The sequence below is a fragment of the Paroedura picta genome, chromosome 6, assembly GCF_049243985.1.
Source record: "Paroedura picta isolate Pp20150507F chromosome 6, Ppicta_v3.0, whole genome shotgun sequence".
Lineage (NCBI taxonomy): Eukaryota > Metazoa > Chordata > Lepidosauria > Squamata > Gekkonidae > Paroedura > Paroedura picta.
In genome coordinates, this window is record NC_135374.1 from 75,127,545 (window position 1) to 75,154,409 (window position 26,865).

General features: G+C 40.5%; 1 protein-coding gene across 10 annotated transcripts in view; it reads left to right on the top strand.

The window, feature by feature from the left end:
* Positions 1-26,865, top strand: part of SH3KBP1 (SH3 domain containing kinase binding protein 1) — a 165,341-nt gene that overhangs the window by 81,964 nt on the left and 56,512 nt on the right. For 9 of the 10 annotated variants that reach the window (XM_077343098.1, XM_077343105.1, XM_077343097.1 and 6 more), the window contains 4 exons: positions 5,487-5,593; positions 11,649-11,775; positions 15,533-15,607; positions 22,341-22,537. In XM_077343098.1, coding sequence (XP_077199213.1) covers positions 5,487-5,593; positions 11,649-11,775; positions 15,533-15,607; positions 22,341-22,537 — 506 coding nt within the window. The remainder of the gene's footprint in view (positions 1-5,486; positions 5,594-11,648; positions 11,776-15,532; positions 15,608-22,340; positions 22,538-26,865) is intronic. The other variant, XM_077343100.1, reaches the window with a different exon arrangement.

Below are 26,865 nucleotides of genomic sequence, written 5' to 3' on the forward strand. Positions count from 1 at the left end.
TTGATCAAATAATAGGATAGGAAATAAAATTGATTTGTCATCCATTTCCAAGAAATAGTTTCATTGTGAGTTGTTTCATTTTTCTAACTCATATGGGTTATCTGTGTAAATAAGTCAGTTTGTACATATGAAGATGCAAAATAGCTGTGGAACGCAAATAATTCTTTAAAATATTTTGTAATATAGCTTTTAGAACAAAATCTAGTTTCCAAGGAGACCTACAGAAATGCTGCAGAAGTAGCAGAATTACATTACAACTTTGTTAAAACACATTCTTGTTTGGCTAGTTATTTCAGATTGCTGAACCAGTTCTGGGTGGGAGGGGAGTTGATTCCTTCCATATAATAAAAATTATAATCTCTGCATTAAATTTTAAATTGGTTTTTAAAATATCATCTATTATTTGAGTCAGAGCTATGTTTGTTATCCTTCTCTTCAGATTCAAAGAAGAATTTGACTCATTTTATCATTACAATAGGTTCACATTTCTATGTTAATAGCAGCAAGTATAACAGAATCCAATTCAAAAGAATCCAGTTGTGTCTGCAACAGAAAATAGAGGGGAGAAAGATAGGCAGTGCAGCAAGTTAGTTTAAAAGGGGGAATAACTTCTAGTATTTTCAGTTTTCACAATCTAGTGGAAAGCAGGCCTGGATGTTTGGGGTCATCAGCATCCCAGTTATAGACACTTAAACAAACTCAGCTCACCTGGTGGCAAAACCAAGAGGAAGAGTATCTTTAAGGCAACAGGTGGCATGACTCAGTCATGCTGCCCATAGTAACTAATCTTGGAGTAAAACCTGCAACCAGTTTCTGATATGGACTGTTCTGAGTACCCAAACCTCTGTTAAGACAGTGTTCAGGGTGTCCAGCTACTCCCTTCAGTGTAAGTTCTTCCCTAATAGTTCCCAATTACTGGCTGTCACATTGTGGAGCTCCATGGTAAATACTATGAATAAAGAACCAGTTAATATCTGCATAGCTTTGCTGGGGGGAGGGGAAGCAAAATCCAGCCCACCCTCATTAACTGTAGACCTGGTGAAATTCTTGCAAAGTCTGACATTGCTCTTCACAAGCTGTACTTGATAGGCAAAGCATGCATTGAGCCCATGTCATACATTTCTTTGCATGGTTTCTCAGATGACATCTACTAGGTTGCTACCCATTCAGCTCTCTGCACTTTTTGTGAGACACTGCTCCATTGATGTGGATTCCAGAAATGATGCAGCTGTAGAGAAAATAGTACTACAGTCATTTTTTTTTTTTTGCTGGTTAGTCCACACTCACTGTTCTCCCAATTAGGACTGCACAGAAGCTACAAAGATGAAAACTGGGTTAAAGTTAACTGTAACAGATTTCATTTCTCTCTCTCATCAATCAATTATTTATTTTGTTGACTGCCACTCCCAGACCAGGCCAGCTTGTGGTGGTTTACAATAAAACTGGAATAAAATTATAAAATCCCCTGACAGTGTAACCCCATTCTACTCCCTCCCAACTCACCAGTTAAAAATAGGCCAAAATGGCACTTCCCCTACACATGCTGCCTACTGATTGGGCAGGGGGGCCCTCCTGCTCTAAATATAGAGGACAACCTGAAGAGGGACCAAGCTCTGTGCTCTGGGGACAGGTAGGGCCCTAATAGCCTGGCTTGGCATAGATGGAAAAACATGACCTGGGCTACTCTAGTGATCTGCACCTCCATAGATAGGGGGCATTGAGGATCACCCCAAATTCCTGGTGGTAGGTACAGCCTCAAGCTGGAAGAAAACACAGCCGGAGTGGGGGGAATGGAGAAATGCTGACAGGTTCAGGGCTTGCACTGGGCAGCCATAGTGATGAAAGATGGATAGGAAGATAGGAGAGCTGAGGAACAGCTAACAGTTTGAGCAAGTGGAATTTGGCGGCTTGGTGAATGAGTTGGTGAAAGTATATTATGGTAAGGGTCAGGTACTCAGTCTAGTGCCAGTACCTATTTTTTCCTCATCAAAACAAACTTTTATACTTATATATAACATTTTTAGGATAGTAACAGATGTTTTTAACATATGGCATCTCTGGCACCCTTTGGGAGGGTTTCCTAGCTCTAAGAATTTCCATAATCTCATGTCACAAGAAGTATCGTAAGTTAGAGTGGCAAGATTTTGCCACCTGTCAATAGGGAAAGAGTTAAAAAGCTAAACGCAATCAGAAAGGTGCTTAAGTTAATAAGTGTTGGCAAGAAAAGTTTGGTCGGTTTTGCATTCAGGCTTGACAGCTTTTATAGGTTTAGGATGGTGTTAGTGAAGCATTTCAGGCTGGTTGGGTAGGAAAGCATTGGGGTCTTCCTATGGTATTTCTACCACCACCCATCTTAGTTTCATTTAAAATATTATGTGCTGCCCTACCAGGCTGCAGCAACATGGCTGGACAGTTGTGCTGGAGCAGAGAGCCTGCCAAAGTTCAGAGTCCTGTCTGGGAGGTCAGGAGCCAGGGAAGTCAGAGTTTACCATAGAGCAGGGCAGGAGTAAGGTCAGGCCAAGCCAGGGTTGAAGACCCAAAGCAGGGACATCAGACAAATCTGAGATTGAAGAGCCAGGAGTTGCAGGAACAGCTTCACAGAGGAGAACCAAGACAGGCAAAATAACACACTTGTTGACCCCACAAAGAGCCTTAAGGCTCTGCTGAAACAGCCAGAACCCAGGTGAGACAGCTCTCAGCCAGAGAGCCTGCAGCTGGAGCTAAGCCTCCAGGAAGGAGCTGAAGCTGGATCCCATCTACCCTGACAGCGAATTGCCAAGCATGCTGATCTTCTGACAGCTGTCAGGGTAGACAGCCTCCTCCAAGGCTGCCATTCAGGGCTTGCAGGAGCCTTGACCTGAGGCCACCAATGCCACTCCTCCAATTATTCTTCTGGACCGGTGGATGTTTTATCCAGGGCTTGTCATAGTAGGGCTGGGTAACCACCTGGCTGGGTCCAGGTTTCTTGTGATTGGGCTGGTTTGGAACCACATCTCCCAGTGGCACCGGGAGTGGGTTGGATACCTCCTTCAGGCTGCCATCCTCTGGTGCCAACTCCAAAGGTGCAGCCAGAGCGGGCATGACAACTGCTTTCCCGATTGAATTTTGCTTCTTTCCCCCTTTATGTTGTTGGCCCTGGTCAGGGTGTTCCTTATTATTATTATTATTATTATTATTATTATTATTATTATTATTATTATTATTGAATTTATTTCCCGCCACTCCCTTGCGGCTCGTGGCGGGTTACAACAGTATAAAAACCCCATAAAATACATTAAAACCAATTAACATGTCAATAGTTAATGACTACCTGGCAAGAGCGGCTAATCAACTACCCATTTCCCCCCTAGCAAGTGGAGAGGGGATACTGATGGTACTCGTGTCTAATCCCAGTCCTCAGGTCCTGGGGGGGCGTAGATGTTAAGCCTGGTCTCAACCGTAAACCTGGCGGAAGAGCTCCGTCTTGCAGGCCCTGCGGAACGATGGAAGGTCCCGCAGGGCCCGCAGCTCTCCCGGGAGCTCATTCCACCAGGCAGGGGCCAGGACCGAGAAGGCCCTGGCCCTGGTTGAGGCCAGGCGTGCTTCCCTAGGGCCGGGGACGACCAATAGATTTTCTCCCGCAGAACGTAAAGCTCTACGGGGGGCATAGGGCGATAAGCGGTCCCTCAGGTATGTGGGTCCCAACTCGCGTAAAGCCTTGAAGGTTAAAACCAAAACCTTGAACCGGATCCGGGCAGCAATTGGCAACCAGTGCAGCTGCCTCAGCACTGGCTGGATATGGGCCCTCCAAGGTGTGCCAGTGAGGACCCTGGCAGCTGCGTTCTGCACTAGCTGAAGTTTCCGGATCAAGGACAAGGGAAGGCTCGCGTAGAGCCACCTTGCCACCATTTTCATGGCTTCAGATCTTAAGGAGTCTTATTGCTTGAATTTTGGCTCCAGCTGGAACTGGCCAAATTCGTAAGTGTTGAATAACTGTGAGACATGCTTTGAAATAGTGTGACTTTTTGATAAGCCATTGTTTGGCATGTAGTCAATCCCTATCAGTCTTTGTTCAACTTGGAGGGAAATGATTTAACCACCAGGTTCACTGGGACATGGATCTAGCTAGCAGTGAGAGAGAGGTGTGTATAGTAAGGTGACCAGATTGTCCCACTTTTGGAGGGACATCTGGGGGTACCTGGCAAATTGTACTTATGTTGAAATTAAAAATATATATATTACAATACTATTTTTGCATTCTATGCATTCTATGAAACTTTTTGTTGCTCCATGTAGACCAAATTTTTAATCAAGACCCCCCCCCCCCGCTTTACCAATGTTAAAATCTGGTTACCTTATTGTATAGGAGGGTGTGTTTAGTTGTTGTCAAATAACATAGACCAGGGGTAGTCAACCTGCAGTCATAGACCAGGGGTAGTCAACATGCGGACATCTGGAGGACTGCAGGTTGACTACCTCTTCAATAGACAATGCTATGAAGAAAGCCAACAAGAAGAAAGCCAACAAGGATTTACAATGGTAGCTGGAAGAAGATTTATGATTCTTCATCAGTCCACTAAAAGTACTCTAAAAGGTAAAGGTAAAGGTATCCCCTGTGCAAGCACTGAGTCATGTCTGACCCTTGGGGTGACGCCCTCTAGCGTTTTCATGGCAGACTCAATACGGGGTGGTTTGCCAGTGCCTTCCCCAGTCGTTACCGTTTACCCCCCAGCAAGCTGGGTACTCATTTTACCGACCTCGGAAGGATGGAAGGCTGAGTCAACCTTGAGCCGGCTGCTGGGATTGAACTCCCAGCCTTATGAGCAAAGCTTTCAGACGGCTGCCTTACCACTCTGCGCCACAAGAGGCTCTAAAAAGTACTCTAGCATATCTTTATAGAGTTGGAGTCATTTCTCCAATGTAGGTAATTTATTTTTAGCTGAACAGCATGGTGTCATGCGGAATTTAGTGTTGGCAGGTGAAGTAAGAGGTGCTGACCTACAGTTGGGACCTTTTGGGGCTATATTAACATGGGTTAGGTGTTTCAGTTTATGGAGATAGGTAAGCTCCTTTAGACATCTTTGAATTTACTAATCCAAGTGCAAGGGAAGGGAATTCTTGGGTGGAAGGAACATCATCATTTGAATACATAAACTGACTAACATAAGGGAGTGGTATCAATCAATTCACCACATTTTTGTGTTTACCACATGTTTGGAGTGTGTGGGAACAAAGTTATGATCTACCTTGTGAGACTGATTTATACAGAAGGTTATGATATGTGTGATTTAAATACTATATTACTAAGAGGTTTTAGCTCATTTAATTCATTTGCTGTCTCATTTCAGACATTCAGAATATTATTTGCTGTAGTGATGGTGTATTTCCACTAACTCACACAAGTTTGTGACAGAAGAGCAAGGGAGCTTTGTCATGAAAATATAATTAACACTTTAAAATTAGTGAAGATTTATTACTAATGACAGCAATTTTTTAATTCAATTTAGGGGATCGAAATAGGCGGAGAAGATGTCAGGTGGCTTTCAGTTACATGCCTCAGAATGAAGATGAGCTGGAGTTGAAAGTTGGAGACATCATTGAGGTGGTAGGAGAAGTAAGTACCATTTTTCCATTAATACAGCTTTTACTGGGTTAAAATTTTAACACCTTTTAAATAAATAATATTTATTTATTAATAATTAGACATATTCCACTGCTTTCTAGAGATTCGCGACAGTTTACAACTTTAAAACCCCATACAATCTCCACATAAAACCATTGTATCCCAAAGATGATGATGATGATGATGATGATGATGATTATTATTATTATTAGATTTATATCCCGCCACTCCCTTGCGGCTCGTGGCGGGTAACAATATCACAAATCCCCATTAAAACCCCATTAAAACAATAATGGCAAGAACGGCAGCTCAACTTCCCCCCCTCCCTCCCACTACTAGCGGGTGGAGAGGAGGTCCTGATGATGTTTTGCTTCGGGTCCAGAACCCGAGTCCCCGGGGGGGCAAAGATCTATTATCAGCCCCGGCCTCAACCATAAACCTGGCGGAAGAGCTCCATCTTGCAGGCCCTGCGGAATGTTGAAAGATCCCACAGGGCCCGCAGCTCTCCCGGGAGCTCATTCCACCAGGTCGGGGCCAGGACCGAAAAGGCCCTGGCCCTGGTCGAGGCCAGGCATGCTTCCCTAGGGCCGGGAACGACCAACTGATTTTCACCCGCAGAGCGCAAGGCCCTGCGAGGGGCATAGGGCGATAGGCGGTCCCTCAGGTATGTGGGTCCCAACTCGCGTAAAGCCTTGAAGGTTAGAACCAGAACCTTGAACCGGATCCGGGCAGCAATTGGCAACCAGTGCAGCTGCCTCAGCATGGGCTGGATGTGGGCCCTCCAAGGTGTGCCAGTGAGGACCCTAGCAGCTGCATTTTGCACTAGCTGAAGTTTCCGGATCAAGGACAAGGAAAGGCCTGCGTAGAGCGAGTTACAGAAATCTATTCTGGAGATGACCGTTGCATGGATCACTGTGGCTAAGTGTTCGGGGGACAGGTAGGGCGCTAGTAGTTGGGCCTGGTGAAGGTGGAAAAATGCCTGGCCCGCTACTTTTTTGACCTGCGTCTCCAAAGTCAGGGAGGCATCAATGGTCACACCCAAGTTCCTGGCCTGGGACGTGATGGTGAGTTGCGTCCCTGCCAGGGTGAGTAAACGCGCTTCCTGGTCCTGCTCCCTACGTCCCAGCCACAGGACCTCCGTCTTGGAGGGGTTGAGTTTCAGGCGACTCTGCTCAACCATTCTGTCACTGCTTCCAAACATCTGGCGAATGGTTCCGGGGGGGAGTCCAGGCGGCCGTCCCTCTGGGCCCGTCCCAGGGCTCTCTGCTCTCCCAGGAGCTCATTCCACCAGGTTGGGGCTTGGATGGAAAAGGCCCTAGCCTTGGTCAAGGCGCACTTCCTTAGGGCCAGTTTATTTATGGTAAACCACCACGAGCCGGCCTGGCTGAGAGTGGTGGTCTAGAAATCCAAATAATAAAATAAATAAATAGAGTGACGTGTGCTGCGGAGGGGCATAAGCAGGCAAGGAAGATTTGCTCAGTTCGCTAAATCTCAGAGAATGCTGTGTGTGGCATTTTTTGTCCTGTTAATTAAAGCTACTAAAACATTCTATTGTGTTTTTACACATGCTTATCTATATTTATTTATATAGGATTATTAATATGGATTGTGCATAGATGTGCATAAAAAAACAAGTCAACAGTTCCCTGCCCTACTGGGGAGGCTGACAAGAAGTAAACAGGAGAGAGTATGAGTAACAGATGAAAGAATTGCTTTCAGTTCAGAATACCAGTAGGAGATAAAGCTAAGGGTTTAAATTGAAGTTTTACCAATCTGGGTTTTGAGGAAGTGTGGTAGAGGTGAGAGATGTGGCATTGTATTCTGAGAAGTAAGGATTTTGGGTTGGAGGACTATAGTGAACAGTAGTATTACCCAAAATAGGCAGTCTCCACTTAATTTGGGGAAATTAGCATGAAGACAGAGTGAGAGGCATGTAACTCAAATCTCCATCTGTTCCTGTAAGTACACTCAGAAATAACCATGCAGATGTTCAACTGGTAAGGTTTTTATTAGCTACAAAAAGAAAACTGAATAATACAAGGATGAACCCAATGAATATTTACAAGGCCTAACTAAGAAGGGCAGGAAGGAAAGGCAAGAGAGTTTTAGGGAAAGGTAATAGAGGACAAGAAGGCCTGGAGGATCATTGTTCATCGGGTCGCGATGGGTCGGACACGACTTCGTACCTAACAACAATACTTACCAATCCTGAAGAGGTCCACGGAAGTAGAAAGCCAAAGAAGCAAATGGCCAGTATTTCAGGAACCTAGAGAGAGAAGGTCCATACACAAGTGGAGGTGTGTGGAAGAGCCAAGAACACAAACTAACTTCTGAGGCACTGAGATGACATATTTATAGGGTAAAATGTATCCTGAGGCAGGTTGACTTACTGCCAGAGGATAATGAACTGATAGTTCTACTGGAAGTAGACAACAAGGTGGGGGAGGTCTTTCTAATCTGATATTCTAACCACAACACCACAGTGATGTAGTGATGCCATGAGACTGGAAATATGTAATGCTTAACAGTAAGATTTCAGTTGTATAAGTAAATGAATTAGTATGCTGTTCTACATTTATATTGGGGGAATAATGCAAATGGGAATTAAATAGATTAGAAATCTAATTAGTATGTCGGAATGTAGTTACATTTGAAAAGGAAGACATAAGAAGTCACACAGTAGCTAGTTGATGGATGCACTTTAAGGACTGTCATGGTTAGCTTGGGAAAGTCTGAATATTTTCATTCCTAATTTCTAACCTACTTTTAATATATTCAAATAAAATTTTAATATATTTAGATAAATAATGCTAGTAGGGATGGGCGACTCCCATGGTACACAGTCGAATCCAAGATTTGTTAATGTAAGTGAGCCATATCTGGTTTGCCTCCAAATTCTCTGTTTTCTTAAGTAAGTAGAATTGCAGGCTTATTCTGTTTTTAAAGTCTATTTATTTATTTACTTACTTACTTATTTACTTATTTACTTATTTACTTATTTTATTTACATTTATATGTGAATAAAGGCTCGAAGGCACAGGGTGGTTTACATAGAACTGAAAAGTATACAAGAAACCATACATATAAGTATACAAGTATACAAGGAACCATACATATAAATAATAAACCATACATATAAATAATTGTAACATTAATATTATTAACTAATTATAACAGGGTAACAGTATAACATTAAACAATAATAATACAAACAGGTCTAGGAGTCTTGATGGATTTCGGGGGGGGGGCAGGGGCCCTGCAGATGTTGTTGATTGTGCCTGGCCTCAGCCAAATGCCTGGTGGAAGAGCTCCCTTCTGCAAGCCCTGTGGAACTGTTTTAGTTCTTTTTGACCCTTGTTGGAGTTTTATTACAGAATAAAAAGAGAAAAAATTTTCATTTTAGGACACCGTGATTTCATCTTGTGTTTCTTCTTTGTTCAGTGGATTGAAAATGAAATTAAACATTTTTTAAAAGACCTTTAATCATACATTGCTTGACTCATGGCAGTGTTGCAGCCAGCTTGGTGTAGTGGTTAGGAGCGTGGACTTCTAATCTGGTGAGCCAGGTTTGATTCCCCGCTCTCCCACAGGCAACCAGCTATGTGGCCTTGGGTTTACCATAGCACTGATAAAGCTGTTCTGACTGACTGAGCTGTTCTGACTGACTGATTTACTGGCACAGATACATCTCAAACTGAGTTGATCTCTCAGTGTCCTCTTTAAGATTTCATTAACGTGAAAATACTTAGGGTGAAGTAATAAATGCATTGTCTACGTAAAAGCTAAACATTTTTTTGCTTATTTTTGTCCAAATTTCAAAAAGTGCTTCAATTTGTTCAATTATTTGTTTTACATTTTTTTTCTGGAAAGAGGTGGATTTAATCTATGTTAGAGTTTGATCATTTGCATACTGAAACTGTTGTCTTCTGTCAATTTTCTGTAGATAGAGAATGTCTGATAGATGGAAATTATTAAAATGTCAAAGATATCCTTAGTTGGTATAGAGAATGAGTCATTTCTGCTGTCACTTTATATAACCTAAGGGCATTTGCTACTTAGGGGCTGTCAGTTCCCAGCATGATGCTGCTATTTCATATGAAATAGATTTGCGTGAGAGAAATTTAATCACTGTACATGGCACATTTATTTTCCACTACTGTTATGCTAGAGAATAATTCATTTGCTGCTTTCCAATGGGAATCATTTCTGCAGTTTATTGACAATTTCATTGTGCTCAATTCAGTATATTCTAATCTTATATCAGAATACAAATAGAATCTTTTAAAATTAGAGAAAATTTTCAAAAATAAAACATTTGTTCTAAATGTATTAATTAAACTTCTGTTCCACTCAGAAGCAATTCAGATATTCTAGACATGGAACAAATTACAACAATTACGCAATACTTAAATAATTAATTATTTTGTAATGCTAGTTGTAGTAGAGTTAAGGAAAAGACAAGAGCATGCAGGGTGCTTTCCCACCTAAAGTCACATAGTGTAGGCAGGGAGGAGACAGAAAGGGAAGAGGACGCAGGGAGGATAATGGCAGCAGCAAAGGAAGACCCAACGTTTTCCCCTTTTCTTTTTGTAGTCCCTTCCTGGCCGAGCTATGAGATAGAGTAGCTCCTGTACCATTCTTCTTTTCTCCACTCACCTTCCTGTGGGAAGTCACCCTATTTATTTATTTCAAGTGGCAGAACTGCACCTCTTTTTTACCTTCCCCTCTCCCCTCAAAAAGGTGTTTGCTAATGGCTATAACAAAGCAGATGTGACACTTTCCATATGTCTGGATTGGCCATCAGATTCCAGGTGGGCGATGTAGCTAAAACAAGGTGAACGTAAAGTCATATTTGGACTTAAAATAAAATCTTGCAGATTGAGGATTCACGATAATCTTTTTCTACTGAACCCCAGTGCCTTTTGAACATTTATCTTCTTTGAGTGCACATTTGTACTGTGTTTATAAGGTTAGCTTAACAGCATTTTTTTCATTTTATTTTTATGTTTTTTAAAAAATATGGAGTGCATCATATATAACTACTGAAATCAATATCCAGTAATCCAGTATAAAATAATAATAAATCACCAAACTGCTGAGGCAGCAATAATAAAACAACACAGTATTATTGTTAAATATATCAGTGTCAATCACTTATTGAGGAAAGGCTTTTATATGCAACCAAGACCATGTGGGACCTTTAAAGATAATAACCAGAACCTGACATTCAAGCTTGAAAATAAGTGAATAGCAAAATATGGCTATGTTCTTACCTTGCATTAGACTGCTGAAATTTGAACTTTCTGCTGTTTGAGTAGTTCAGCACTGGCATAGAGCAAGTAACAGTAATCAAGTAAGAGGGGACATGATGATATTCTACCATTCTACAATGTTTGTTATTATCATTATATTGTTGTTATCGTTACTGTTGTTACCACATGACTATAACCTGAGTTAATTATATTGTTCCCATTTCATGTAAACCGCCCGGAGCCTTCAGGGAGGGCAGTATATAAATAACATAAATAATTTAAAATACATGATTGAAAATCTGAACACAACCTGTGGGCCCAGGAGCAAGGTTCTGTTTCCAGGAGTATATTGTCTCATTTGGAGGTAATATAATTCCTTCCAGGATGTGGAGATTTCTAAGTATCAGTACATTTGTATTGCCTGCATTGGGTTTCTTTAATCATACATTCCAAATAGATTCCAGGCACAAATTTTGGAAGGAGACCTGTACTCCTGGACCTGATGAAAATAGAGTTCAGTGTCATCAGTGTATTGACAATGCAGTCTCATAGTATCAACAGGTAGATATGTAACAGTACCCAAGACAAGACGAAACTACAAGGTAACTCTAAGGTAGTAAAACAATAATCATCCCCTACTACTTTCTGGAGAAGAAGGAAGGTAATGGATGGAGGGGGAGCTTCCATTTCTGCAGGATTCGGTAGAACTTTTGATCAGCCTATCAAAAGCATAGGTTTCTCACGTATATGTAAGTTTGAACTTCAGAATATGCTGTGTTTCTGTCTTGGCACAGGTGGAAGAGGGCTGGTGGGAAGGAATTCTCAATGGAAAGACTGGCATGTTTCCTTCCAACTTCATAAAGGAACTCTCAGAATCCGATGATGCTGGAACGGTGCAAGAGGAGCAACTAGTAAAACCAAGTAAGAATATTAGCATTTAGTGCCCCATTTTCCCACTTTAGTTTAGCTTTTATTACACCTTTTTTCTTGCATGACAATATTTCCGTATTTCTTTTTTGAAATATCTGATACATCATAGGTTAACATGTAAAGTTTCAGTTCATGCAAATGGAATGCTCACCAAAATTTAGTAATACAAGAATATACTACTCTAGCCCTAACATAGCATCAGATGGAGAAGTTAAAATGTTCTGGGGAAGGGTCTATATCTCTTTTAGACCACATCACTTCCAGCCTGACTTTCTGATCCTCCTGCAGCAGTCATAATGGCTGAATGAAGGGTGGGCTGCGGAGATTGTAGGGAGTGACCCTTGAACTTTCTTTATAGCTGCTGCCACCTCAATATAAAGAGTGTGGTTGCCACCACATTTCCAAACATCACTGTCTTATCATGAAGAGGTGGAAGAAGCATCTATTGTACCCCTGCTTGCCTTGACTGTCCTACCCTCCCTTAGTGAGGAGAAGGTGGCAGGTGTTGTACTTGAATTTAGACTGTCCTCTTCAGAAAGAGGAGCCTGAACTGACCACTATTGAGTAGGGGAAAGAACAGCTGGAGTGACTGTATCTGCTAAACAGTAGACGGTGACCATTGGCAGACTCATGGCAGCAATGTCCTTCCAGAGCACAAGCACACTGGGAAGATCAGTAGATTTAAAGAGCCAGCCCATGCTTACATCCTATCTTTTCCCTCTTTGCTCAGTTTCATTTACTTGCCATAACTACCACGAGTTCTAAGCCAGAAAGTTTGGAGTGTAAGAGTAAACCTAATTTTCTCAAGTTAATTATTTTAGACTATTATATTTGTGTTTGCTTTCTTTCTGTTGGGTACAATAATTTTTTTCAGAACATACAAACTTTAGTTACATAAAGGTTTCTCATTCATATTGCAAAGACTCCTGTCTTTGTGAAATTGTTGTTATTGGTAAGGAATTTTTAACATATATACAATAAATTGATTAATTTAGAAAGGCTACAATTCAAGCCCTTTATGGATCAAAATTAGTTGTTCTGAGCATGCAGCAGTTCCTTTTGGGAGTGGTATGTTTCTTTATCATCTATTTCCCCATCTATACTGCCTTGGGTGAAAAGAACATTTTTTGTCTTATTATTATTATATTCCTCTGCTTATTTGTTGGCCTTAGGTCTGCTGTAGATACCAACTGTGTTTGGAAAGTGATGTCCTTGCAGTCACTTCCTTAAAATTGCTCTTTTAATTCTTAAATAAATAGTTAATGCTTTTTATATGGTACTTTTAATATTATTAAAATTATAATTTTAGTTTATTTAATATTGAAGAATTTGACCAAATCTTTCTGCATTATTTTGGACTACTTGCTTTATTATCAATTATAATGTTGGAAAATGTATCGATATATATAGTTGAGGGGGACTAGCTTTGGCATCGCCATGTTCAATTTTTTTTACTTCTACATATTCTTAGAAATCTTATTACTATATGTCATTTGATTACCCAATGGTAAGTACTAGTGATAGTACTTTGAGATGCTGCTGCAGTAACACTGGACTTTTAATTTATGGGTATAATTGAAAACACAAATTTTAATAGATTAAATTGAGCCAGAAATAATGGTTCACTGAAAAAAAAGTCACCCATCTAGCTTTCTAGTCCCCCCCCCCCCAACATTATGAACTGACACTTACTAACATATAATATCTCGAAGATATATTTCCTGATCCCTTGGATGACATCAACTGGGGGTTACGGATAGTTTGTAGAAGATATTATGGGAAGGTGGCAGGAACTGCATAGACTGTTTTTCATCTATATGGTATCTCATATGTATATGATGACCTACTCCAAACTCAATGGATGGATTCTATGTTTGTTGGACCCAAAGCCAGATATGGCTTTGCTTTTTCTTCCTGCTTGCCTTGTGGAAAGGATCCTTTGTGGAAGTGTTCCTAACAATATCTGGATATTGACCTATCTCTCTACTACATTGTAGCTTGGAGGACTTCCTTCCGAGCAAGGGAAATTCTCATGCGCATATCTTAACCATTGGTCTATATATAAAATTAAAAGGGCCATGTAGGTGGCCTTGTCTGGGTGGTGTCTGGGTCAGCGGGTCAGTCCGGATGTGGTCAGCAAAGCTGGGTGCGTCTGGATTGGGCCAGCCCCTGGAGCACCTGCCTCCAGGAGCCGGCCACGCCGCTTGCACATCATGCGGGCCCTCCAGTCAGGAGGCCACACGCCTGGGGAAGCTGCGGCCTCGCCGGGGGGAGAGGGCTGGGGATGGCTTCCCCATGGCCCGCAAAGCGCCAGGTGTCCCCTGTGGCTTGCAGAGGCACCAGGTGTGCTCTGCGGGCTGCCGGGAAGCCACCGCCTCGCTGGAGAGAGGGGGCTGGGGATGGCTTCCCCGCAGCTTACAGAGAAGAAGAAGAAGAAGAAGAGTTGGTTCTTATATGCCGCTTTTCCCTACCCAAAGGAGGCTCAAAGCGGCTTACAGTCGCCTTCCCATTCCTCTCCTCACAACAGACATCCTGTGAGGTGGGTGAGGCTGAGAGAGCCCTGATATCACTGCCCGGTCAGAACAGTTTTATCAGTGCCGTGGCGAGCCCATGGTCACCCAGCTGTTTGCATGTGGGGGAGCGCAGAATCGAACCTGGCATGCCAGATTAGAAGTCCGCACTCCTAACCACTACACCAAACTGACTCTCAGAGGCGCCTTGCAGAGGCACTGGATGTGCTCTGCAGGCCCCGGGGAGGTGGCCATGGGGGGGGGAACTTATGAACGGGCTTTGAAGCTAGTATATATACATACTAGTCTTCAAAAATACTTGGTTGGGTGCTAGAGTAGGCTAGATTACAATGGGATTGAGTTGGTTATGAATAACCTGAAGAAGTGAAACCATAGAAGCACACCCTTCCCTGGCATTTGGAAAGCTAGCAAGGAGGGTGGATAAAGGACGCATGAATGATGCAAGTAGTTCAAATGAAGGGGAAGAATGCCTTTCTGTGTTGTAGGCAGTACAGGTGTGTCATGAGCTCCTGTTTGAACCATCCTCGGAACTAGAGTCTTTGTTACATATTTTTAATATATCAGTTAAGAAGTTTAAAATGCTAAGTTATATTATGAGAATAAATTAGAAGTAGAAATAGTGGAACTTTTAATATAAAACTGTGGTTCTATGTCTTCTAGTTGATGTTTTGACTTTTCCACTGGCAATACGATAAATATATTCGTAAAAGAAAGAAAAATGTCCTATTTTTGTAGTTTTCCTTGTTTCTTTATTCTTTAGGACTTCTGTCAAAACGGAATCCAGGTAATCTCCGTTTTCAGTTCTTTCATCAGTGACAAGTCCTTATATATATTAATAGTATAATACTGGCCACAGGCTCACATAGGTATGGGGATACCAGTCTGTATTGACCAGTCTGTATCCCCATATCCCCTCTGTTTGGTTTAATTATTAGACCATCCTTCTTATACTCTTGTATGATGTTTTGACTTTTGACAAGCCACTAGAGATTATAGGAAATGATAACTATAATATGATATAATAATCATTAGAAAAATCACAAGTTCTTCCTGTTGAAAATACATTTAGTGAAACCTATTCTTCTGCTAATATACCTTTCAATCCACAGCAAAGACTTTAAAAAACCCTGTCCTTTCCTTTCCTTGTCTTGCCATTATTCGATTTCTTGTGCCCTTCCCCGTTTTTTTGTTTTTCCTTTCTTTTGTTCTCCTGTCAGGAAAATCTGCCTTTGAAGGTACAATTCTGTATAAAGTGGCACCAACCAAGATTGACAACTACAGACGCTATAACAGTGAGTTAATTCTTAAAAAGAGGGAATGCTAAGCTAAGTTTGCTCCTTGAATGTGTGCAACTTCATCTGCTATTGAATAACATCCACCCATTGCACTCAGCTTTGGCTATTCTGCGTGAATATTTTGTCTGTCTGTACACTAAAAGTGAGTGTGATGCAGCCAATTCTATAGCCTTATGTATCTGTGTACATGTGTCTGTACAGTATTGAAGGACATTCAAGAAGGTATGGGACACTACTACACAACAGAATTTTAATTTATACTCTAGCTGGTAATTAGCATACATATTTTTAGAAGATGTTCCACACAAAGCAGTTTACTCTAAAGCACCATTCGACCATGCTGATCAAAATATAATTATTCAACTTTGTTTAGGATGGTTTACCTAAGAAAGAATACAGTTTTTTTCAAAAAGGAACACTTATCAAACAGACCCGCTTTCTGTTAATAAAGGAGGAGATATGCAATGTTTTCTGGTCTGTTACATTTCATGCAAAATTCCGTTTTGGATGTGTGTCATGAGAATGGCCAGTGTTAGGTGATTACACAGAAAAGGCAACAGACGGGAGCAGGGTTTAGCTCCCTTCCACTGATTGCTTCTCACTTCAGACCTTGCCTTTCATTTGCCATGTTACAGCTGCTCAGAAGAAAGCTAAGTTCTCAAATAAGTCTTATTTGGGTGTTTTTGGATGTAGGTTTTCTTTTAACTGTTTTGCTCTTTCACAGCTATTTAGGGATGAGCATGTACCAGAAAATGCAGTTCATGATGATTTGGGGTTGGTAGACAGACCACAAATTGAACCCCAAACTGAACAGGAAGATTGGTCCATAAAGAAAATTCACTCCCTGCAAAATAGAATGCACAACAAAGCCATAAAAATAGCTGAGCAGTGAGGAGTGCCTGCACCTTGCCACTCAGCTGTTTTGGGCTGTTTTGTGCACTCCCTTTAAACAGCTGAACAGCAGAGGGCAGACTGTTCATCACCACTCAGCTGTTTCTGCAACTTTCTTTCTTTCTTTCTTTCTTTCTTTCTTTCTTTCTTTCTTTCTTTCTTTCTTTCTTTCTTTCTTTCTTTCTTTCTTATATTTACAGAAAACAGGAAAAGATACAGATTACCAAAAAAACCCCCCAAAAACCAAACCCTAAAGACATGTTATAATTCTATATATCACTAATTAATAATTCATTTATACACTGCTATTGTCCCCAGTAGAGATTGAAAGTGGTTTAAATTGCTCTCCACTCCATTTTATCCTGAGAAAAACTCTGTCAAAGCGTAGGCTGACAGTTTGTGTGACTGGCCCATCGAGCTTCCCTGGCAGAGCGAAAATTCATGTCAGGGTCTGCCAGATCCTAGTATAACACTTAAATCACTACAGTATACTGCATCTCGTAGGAAAAAAATTAGAAGTGAATCACTATCCTTAGACACATCATTATGCTATAGCAAGTCTTTGAGTCTCCAGATACCTTTACAAAATCAGGAGGAAAAACTGGTTTCATGATTTGCTAAGCATTTTTAGAACAACTCAGCAAGTACACAATAGACCCTCCCCCAAAAAATGAGTGCTACAGAATCCAGTAAAAGGCAGTAATAAAAATTTAATAATTAGCCCTTTATTAATACTATATCCAGGCTTTACTTCAGACAACTACCATCAAGGTGCCCATGGGTGTAATGGTGCCTGCCAAGTGATTTAGAAAGTGGCAGGACCAATGGGGCTTTTGGGGTTTTTTATATTAATGCAAACAGTGGCTTTATGTAAAGTACTGTACCAGAGCAAGCAGTGGATTGATATTCTAAAATCACAGTGGGACTTGATTAAATGCTTCTGGGCTACACAGCTAAAATATTTAATGCATCTAACTGAAACTTCTATTGAAATCATTAGATTTTTCTAGTTTCACTGTATCTTTGTAATTCAGAGGGAAATTGATAATATCATTATATCAGACTTTTGTTCACATATCATTTATGTCCCCATCTAAATAAATCTAGAATCTTTCTTACAGCACACATGCAAAAGGAGCTTTCATCAGTTCTTCTGTACTAACTGTCATGGTCAAAATACCGCAGGTAAAATATAGCTGGCCTCATGAAAGAAAGGCTCATATAGAGGGATATACAGGAAAAGAAACATTTTTCCTAATGCTTTTGCATAAGTGTGTTAAATGCCTTCAGAATGAACACAGCTACTTCCAAATGAAGTTTCATAGCTATCTCAATAACTATAATCTTATGTATATGCAAGAAAATATTTTCACCAATATGGTAACTTTAAAAGTCACCCCATTAAATAGAGCTTTGCATAAAAAGTTGAAAGCCTAATATTAGAGATATGCATTATTTGGCTCTGCCTTCCATTGCAGCCTTTTTGTGGTAACTCTCACCAACTCACGTCATAATTTTAAAGTTGGCTGCTGGCTAAAAACGTTAGATACTCCCACTATGCCACCATCGTAAGAGCAGGCTTTGAAAAGGGGGCTGCAGCGGCAGCCCCCGCACCCCCTGGGATGTCTCCCGTGCAGGGCCCCCCCCAGTTGCCGGCCGCCATTCCCGTCGAGTCCCCTGCTTCCCTGCGGGCCTCAGAACAGGCCCGCTGCATCCCCAACACTGTGTGCCTGCCTCGAGGCCCTCAGGGAAACCTCCCCTAGCCGTCCCCTCCCCTCCGAGTGCTGGGCTTCCATGCGGGCCTCAGAGCAGGGGCGGTGCGATGCCGACGTGGTGGGCCTGCTCCAAGGCCCGCAGGGAAGCCTCCCCTGCCCGGCGACCTACCTGACGAGTTCCCGGCCCGTGGCGAACTCCAGGCAGTTGGGTAATGGGCCCTCATTTGACTGGCTGGAATTCTTGTCAGTCTGGGCGAGGGGCCAATCCTCCTTGGCCCCCATCCCAGGCTGGCCCCGCCCCTTTCTCCTCCCACTTAGACCTTAACCGTTTATTTATACCACTTCCAACGGTTTACAGATTGGGAAGCAGCAGATCCCCCTTTCTCCCTGCTGGACTTCCCTGCTTCCCCATGTTCATTTGATTTCGTATTCACTGTAATTCCAGATCCCACCAAATGATAAGAGTATAATGTATTGTGATTCTGCCTTAGTTCCAGTCCATTAGTAAAATCTTACCAACCACTATATTAAGAGCTGTCCAAAGGGCATACCTTAGATGTATGCACAAATCTGATTTTAAAGAGTAAAACATTGTTTTTCACAATGCACAAAACTTCAGTGCTCTCATATAGTTTTCCCATGTTCTGTGACTCATCTGAAATATGGCTGTCTTAACCTCTCTAGCCCACTTCCAGTAATATGGTGTTTAAGTAACTTTATAACAATGTAATAAATACATGCACAGCTATCAGTTATAGTGATCAAAGGTTATAATGTCGAAAAATTCCGCTAAACACATAAAAGAAAAGAAAAACTGTGCATGGGTGTCATGTGGAAATTACTTTATCTCCATTTTTATTGTACCTTATGTGAAATATAAGCAATATGTAAGTGCTAGTACTAAATAAATTAAAATGAGTAAATGACTAAGGCAGCAGATAGAAACAGAACTTTTATTAGTGAAAATTTTAATTAAAAAGATTATTTTAAAAATAAGCATATGACAAAAATGTACAGAGACCTTTTTTCCCCTGGAAAAAGATAAAGTTGCCTGCATCTATAATACCCTGACATTCATGTTGTCCTGGTTACTACATATTGTCCCATGTTGCAGGAAACCGCTTATTCCCCTTTTATTCTGCATGGTTTGTGGCCCTTATTTGTGTTACAGAACATCATTTATGCTTATGAAAGGAAATGGCAAAACAATTTTAGAGGTTCAGACTGTCTCTCTCTGAGAAAAATATGGTGGAATTAGAACTACATCTATGAGATATATTGCAAAACTTTTAAAATTTAAAATGCACTTTTGTAGTGTAATATAACTCATTTATAAAATAAATATAGCCTTCTTAAAGCAAGGTTGGTGTTGGACATGGGTACTTAGTAGCTGAAGCTAAATCAAAATGCTAGTTGCTTTGCTTTTATCACTAGTTGGACAGGAGGATTAGATTAGCAGTGCAACACTAAACAGATTTTCACTCATCTTGTTCAATTAAAGTCAATGAGAATCCTCTTTTCTACACCAGAGTTCTACCATCAACTTTAATGGGCATGGAGTAATCTAATATTTTGAGCAGAAGATTTTATTAATTAGTTTTACTTATGACTAGGATCTGATGAGCGACCATTTTTGGAGCAGTTCTCCACACCAGCTTTGCTGTAGCATATGGCTTGGTTGACTTGTCAGTTAACTGAACCTATTTACAAATAATCTTTGTTTGATAGTATGGGCTTGGCAACAAGATGTATGTCAATGGCATCCTAGTTTGCATTGGTCTTCTTATTCCTAACAATTCTAGGCTTGTTTGTTTTTAAGTAGAAGTAGATAAAATTGGTATTAAGATATTGACTATTTAAGGCACTTAAAGATAGAGCAAGTTCTAGTGGGATAGTTGTCCAGTGAGGATGTTTCATCAAAAAGGAGTCTTGTGATTCCTGAAAGATATACAGATTTATGAAGCATAAAGTATTTGCTTGGTCTTGTCCACATCTCCTGATTATATAATATTTATGTTTTGCCGATTTATCTCTAAAATATGTAAGTGGAAAAAAATCTTTTTTTTCTTGAAAGGAACAAATAGTTGTAGTTTGATTTAGCACACTTTTCTTCCTGGCTAGCAGAACAGATTAGACAGAAACTCGTAGCTGGCTCAGTTGTATATTTTTATGCAACTGACTTTGCAGTGATCAATAGTTGTGAAGAAAGTAAGGAATAAGATATGTTACAACACATATTGATGATATAACTATGTCATAACAGAGATAACACTTACATATAACATAGAAGATGACTCTGACAGTTTATTTTCAAAGCATGACAGTGCTGCAGACATTTATTTTATTATTCTTTACATGTGGAAACAATTGTTTCTCTGTATTTTAAATGATGTCAAAAGAAAAATAAACACCATGGTAAAATTCAGGAGATAAGTTACATCCCACTATCATTGTCTCTGAGAAATTTTTGTATGGCAAAATTATGTACTGACTGGGGCCAAGCCCGTTGCATTCAGGAATACAACAGGCACTAGATTAGTGGGGTGGAGTGGAAGAACTCTGCAGATGGCCTCCCCCTCCCCACAGGACCTGGAAAGGCAGGCAGCTGTTAGGGAACTCACCGGCAAGGGCAGCTCTCACTTAGCAGGGATCTAAAGCCTCAGCGGGAAGTGGAAAGAGGAGGGTGTGGTCAGGGGTGGGGAACAGAAGGCAATTGGCTGGCCACAAGACAGACATGCAAGCCAGTTGGAGGAGGAGGCACTCAGGGGCAGGACAGCTGCCCTGAGTGGGTGTTAAGCACTGAATGGCACTTAAGACATGAGACACGTTCCTCCTCCAAGGCCTTACTAGAAATATGAAGTGGAACAGATGTCAACAAAACTCTAAAGATTGTTAGTACATTGTTTTTTGAAGTGATGGCTCATATTTAAATTGTAAAGTTGCTATAATTTGAAATGTTGGTTTAAATAAACTCATTAGGGATTTTTTTTACAGTGAAATATATTACTAAAGCTGAGGTTAAAATTAAGGCTCCCATGTTTTAGTGTTAGAGCAACCTGCTTTGCCTGCAGTTTTGGTCAGTGGCATAAACAAAAGTCTAATGAAGCAGGTGTTGGGGAAGATCTCTTATTTGCCTAAGAGCCTAGTCAGCCAATGTCAGTCAGAATTAGACCTCCCAGAGTCAGATGGACCAATGATAAGACTTCAAAAAAGACAGGGGTATGTCCAATCATCTGAAAACATGGAAAAGTTGTCTATGAACTAGTTTGTGAGCTGTCATTTTGTGAATGTTGAATATTTCATAGCGTCTTTATTGCATACACAAATAAAGTTAGGGTGCATGTATTTGGCTGCATATGATTATTAAATGACAGGGTTTATCATAGGCTAAATACATTCCCAGTTAATTATGCCTTAAGAAAGATAGTGCTTTAGAATTACGTATGTGCTTGACTGGCACAATACAAGTTAGGTAGATCAACAGTGCTTTGTTAGCTGTTCATGCTTTAATTCACAGAACTGAAAACCATATCATTCATTTGTTGCTTGCTCAATCTATGTTTCTGTGTGTCTTTTGGGTAAAAGAGTGAGATGTGATACATTGAGCTTGCTTGTACAGAGGAGTATTTGGTATGCCTCCATAGCAATCCATAGCAAGTATCTCAGTAAAGCTGTTCAAAACCTGTTTATCCTCTAAGCTAATATAAACAGAATAGCCCTTTCTCACTGAGGCTACTAAAGCCAATCAGGCTGTCTGTTTTGATTTATTTTATTTCTGCATAGGGGTGTGGACGTGTGCATTTGTAACAAGATTGCTTCAGCTAGAGAGGAATGTAATTAAATGTGTTGGCAAGGATAATACTGTGCAGGTTATTAGATTGCATATTTGATTAACTAGTATTTAGCGTTCTTGTTCTCCCTTAGATAATATTGCATAAGTAGTTTGACATGAGGCCCAGTATGTCTGAATTAACTATTAGTACCTTCTGGCTTGAGCTAACAGAGTAACTGACTTTCCACTTACTTTAATTTTCCATTTTTAAAATATGCATTGCACATTTGTTGTTCAGAAGTACATTCTTGACAACAGTCATACATTGCTTTTTCTCCCTTACATCTTGCAGGCTTAAGGGATACTGGAGGCTCTGAAAGTGACGGTGGTGACTCAAGCAGCACAAAATCAGAAGGTGCCAATGGGGCAGCAACAATCCAACCCAAAAAGGTCAAGGGGATTGGTTTTGGTGACATCTTCAAGGACAAACCTATAAAACTACGTCCAAGATCAATTGAAGTAGACAATGACTTTCTGCCTGTTGAAAAGGTAAAGTTAGTAATTTAAGATCCTCACATATGTTTTGACATTTAAATTTGGCTGTTTGGTTTAAACCTCTCATACAGTCAAGGAGATGTATATTGGTAAGTTAATGGAATTGATCATCCTGAGGGCCTAGAAGAAAAATAAATTACACCAGTGATTTACCTCTGCCTTTCCTCTAGCCTTTTAAGATAACAGCCCTTTCATATCTGCTTGAAGATCATGTGAATAATATTAAGGTGCAGATTTAAATGTGGCTGTACTAGCTGTGAAATGTACAGAATTTTAATAAATAATTGAAGTGTTGAATTCTCCAGTACCTATAGCAGAACTTCCTTAGCCTTTCCTTGAAAGTGAGATCTAACTATTGTGTCCTAGCTTTGGCCTAGTCATATTTTAGCACATCATGCAATATAATTCTCCAGCTGCTTATTTTAATGAAAATTATCACATGTAGTAATATATGCTACCTTGTTCAAAATTAATGTACTAGAACAAATAACATAGATAATACCTAATAAAAGGTACAGATTTTGTAATAGATAGGAGTGCAAACACACTAAGCTAAGGAGGGAAAATTAAAGACAGATCACAGAGATGGTTCAAATATATGGAGTAATAAATTGATATAATATCTAGGAAAAAGGAATAGAGATTCCCCCAAGTATACAGTATTTGTACCAGTTAGCAAAACAACCCCAATGGTTCCCATCATAACTTTAAATAGCTCCATGAATCCACATGTGACCAGGTCAGGGAAGAGTAGCCAAGTTTCCCACCAGAATTAAGCAAATTGACATTTTTTCTTGAAATTCTGTGGCTCGTGGCATTAAAAGAATCCTCCCCGTGGCTTTTGGGCTTCCCTGGTAACTATAACCCAGTACTTAGGTCACCATAGAAGTCTATGCATTTAATTAGTACCTGTGCAAATTATCTCTTTCAAACACATCCCTTCAGGGGTAGGCCGCAGGACTTAACTTTATATCCCAGGAAATGTTGAAATTCTCTGAAGAAAGTGTGGTGTGGACTCACTCAGCACCATTTTCCATTCAGGGGAAGGCTGAGGCTTGTGAAGGTGGCTAGCAGTGGTAGGCAGTTCATCTGCTTGGGGAGGGCAGGATTGGTTGCAGATTAGGCGGGCCAGCTGCCTCAGGCCGTACTGACCACCTCCAGTGCCTCAGGGGGTAGGGACTTTGGTTACTTAAGTTTGTGCTGCAACTGACTCATCCTTGTTTTTTGGCAATTTTCAGCAGGTTGCAGCAGCCACAAAGCAACTTAAAGGGCCACCTCTCAGCTCATCAGCAGCCATATGGTCAGCCTACAGCTGACCAGTAGTGCACTAGCTTACCTTAACTGAGGTCAGCCTTAATTTATAGCTAAATTAAAGTGGCTGCTCTTGCCATCCCACAGCCATATGCCCTGGGCCTCAGCAGATCATCAGGGTCCTAGCTTCAGTTTCAATGGGATCCAATTCAGCAGCTTTACCAACAGCAACCTGCTTCTGTTTCCCTTGACTCCCTTGTCTTGGTTGGGGCAATAACTTTGGTCATCCAGCATCAGGATTCTCCTGGAAACAGTTGGTAGGGGCCTCTATATCAGGGGGGGCTGATGGTCCCAGAGGGGATAAAAGGGGGCCAGGGATGTGGGTTACAATTTTAGGCAACTTGCTTCATTCTCTAGCTGTGCCAGGTTGATGCTTCCACATTTCCAGTGCAAGCCTTTGTTCCCATTCAGCTCAGTCTCTAGTAACTAATCCCCACATTCCTTTATTATTATTACCAGGTAATTTTCTTTTGGCTTGGCTGGGTTTTTTAAGTGTGCATGCTTGTGTCGACTGGTTAAATTCGTTGTTGGTTCCGTAGGTCTGTGAGGTTACAGACTGCAGCTTTAATTCATAGAGCAACTGGATCTGATACCTGTGAATTTTATATAGCAATAATTTAGTATAAGAAATAAGTAAATACATAATCAAATTAGGTGGTGTTCTCATCGTCCAGAGGCTATGGAGGGTACATCTTACAAGAATTTGAGAACAGAAGAGGCTGTTATATTCTCTGAAAGACATTTTCTTGTAAGGATGTTCCTTCTTTTCAAGAATTGCAAACTAGTATTTGTAAAGTGGCTCTTTGTTGAGTTTGTTTTTTGGTTTGCTAAGTAAAAATGAAAAAAGCAGGTTTTCTTTTGTACTATTATTTTGCACTGTTCCTGTCTTGTCACAGATAGCTGCAGTCTATATTATTCATTGTTTTACAATCCCTTTATTGTAAGCACATTTATTCTTTATTCTGTTCACATATCCCCTGAAATCTCAAGTGCCCTGAATGCTACAAGGTTCGACTTTGTTTTTATGGTATTTGCTGAAAGCACTATTTGTGTTGCATTAGGTGTGTTGCTTCTCCTTACATAGTTCCAGGAGAAACCATAAAATCATTTTCTGCAGAGAAGAAATTGGAAGTGAGATGATGTGTAACAGCTTAAAACTGGGTTTTACTTTTTCCTCTGTAACTTGAAAACTACACAGATTCTCTCAATAAGAGATCTGTTTCCTATTCATAACAGTTTAGCCATGTAAACAAATTCCTGGTGAAGTTTCATAAAAGTTTCTTAGACGATGATGAGTCTTGGAAAGTAATCAACTCCTCCAAGAATTTCCTTTTCTAAGAAATCATTGTATCCTCCTTGGGCAAAGTTAATTTTCCAAACCAATGCATTTTGCTGTTGATTTATTTTAGTCAGCAAAATTGAAAAGTTGGTAGACCTCTTGCAAGTGAACACTGTAACTTCTTCAGCCCAGTTATTGATTGCAACGGACAGGAGGTGCTTTAAAATAAAACATGTGTCACTGTGATTTATCTGAAGTAGAATGGGTTCAGCTCCTCCTCTTGGAATTATTGGTCTGATACAGTTAATTCCCAGCTGACAGCTGATTTAAGTGCACACATGAAAACTTCCTAAATGCCTATACCAGCCTTTTTCAGACTTTTGACCATGAAGGAGCCCCCAAAATAACGTTTAGGCTTTGAGGAGCCCCAGAAGGAATGTCTGGTGGACACACCCCGGCTGTGACATCGCCACCCATGTTAACAGGCAGATTCAAGGAAGATTGAGGGGGCAAGAGACAGGTTATGGTTTAAGATGGGAATCAGCATGCAGACATAGCTCCCTTCTAGGTGCAGAAACCACAAGAGAACTCGTGCATGTTTATGAGGGGCGAAGAGGAGCACTGGAAGTGACTGGTTCCCTAGCTTGTGGCCAAATTCATTAAGGCAGTAGGTGAGAGGCTGAGGACCTCCTCAAACGTTACTGCAGACCCCTGGTTAGGAATCCATGGCCTATACAATCATCCGTTTTTGAGATATGACAGAATTGTTAGGCTGTGCAATTTATTATTGTTGTTGTTGTTGTTGTTGTTGTTGTTGTTGTTATTATTATTATTATTATTATTTTACTTGGTTCCCTGGCTATTTGTAAAAAAGTAATAGTGTATTATTCTGGTAAAAGGTGGTTTCACTTGAAAAACTATGAGCTTTGAAATCATAATCTGCATCTCAACAATTGCATTACTTTAAATCACACTATATTAGCCATGCAAGTATTTTTACCATTTTCCAAAATATTCCGTTGAGATTACAGTAATTAGTGTTAGTGATGCTGAGGAGTAACTAGTCCCCCTTACATAGTTTCTGTGAGAAGACCATTAATTTCGAAATATGGGAGCCCAGATGTATAGAAGACACAGGAAGTGATACAATCCCCTGATGAAACAGTTCTTCAATATAGCTGCTTGAAAAGCCAATTTGTAATAGTTCAAAAAGCCATTTTTTTCAACTGAGCAATCATTATTTCATAATGATTTTTTGAAAAAGAAATCAATACTTTCTCTATCCATCATTGATTTGGAGTTTAAAATGTAGGCTTCTGGATGGGAGAAGCGCTGCCACAAATGAAATCTTCACTGCGTTTCATTTTCAGGTGTGACTTTCCACAAAGATGGGTGGCAAATTTGCAGATGTTAGCTGCAATGTTTGTTTATGCTGAGTTTATACTTCAATGCCTTACAGAAAAGAGACTTTCTAATTATTCTGGCTTGTTTCATACAAATGAAATTAAATGAAATAAAGCAAATGAATAAAAGTCTAAAACTATGCTATTTAATTTTAACTGAAGAAAATTCATAGTTGCATTCAGAAAGCATGCTTATAAGAACAAATTACTGTGGATGAATTTCAGGGGTTGCTAGTTCATGGTTCAGTTTCTAAGAATTAAGATTGTGAACACACACCTTTTAGATCCTGAGCTTGAAGATTTGACCACAATCATTAAATAGGACAGGG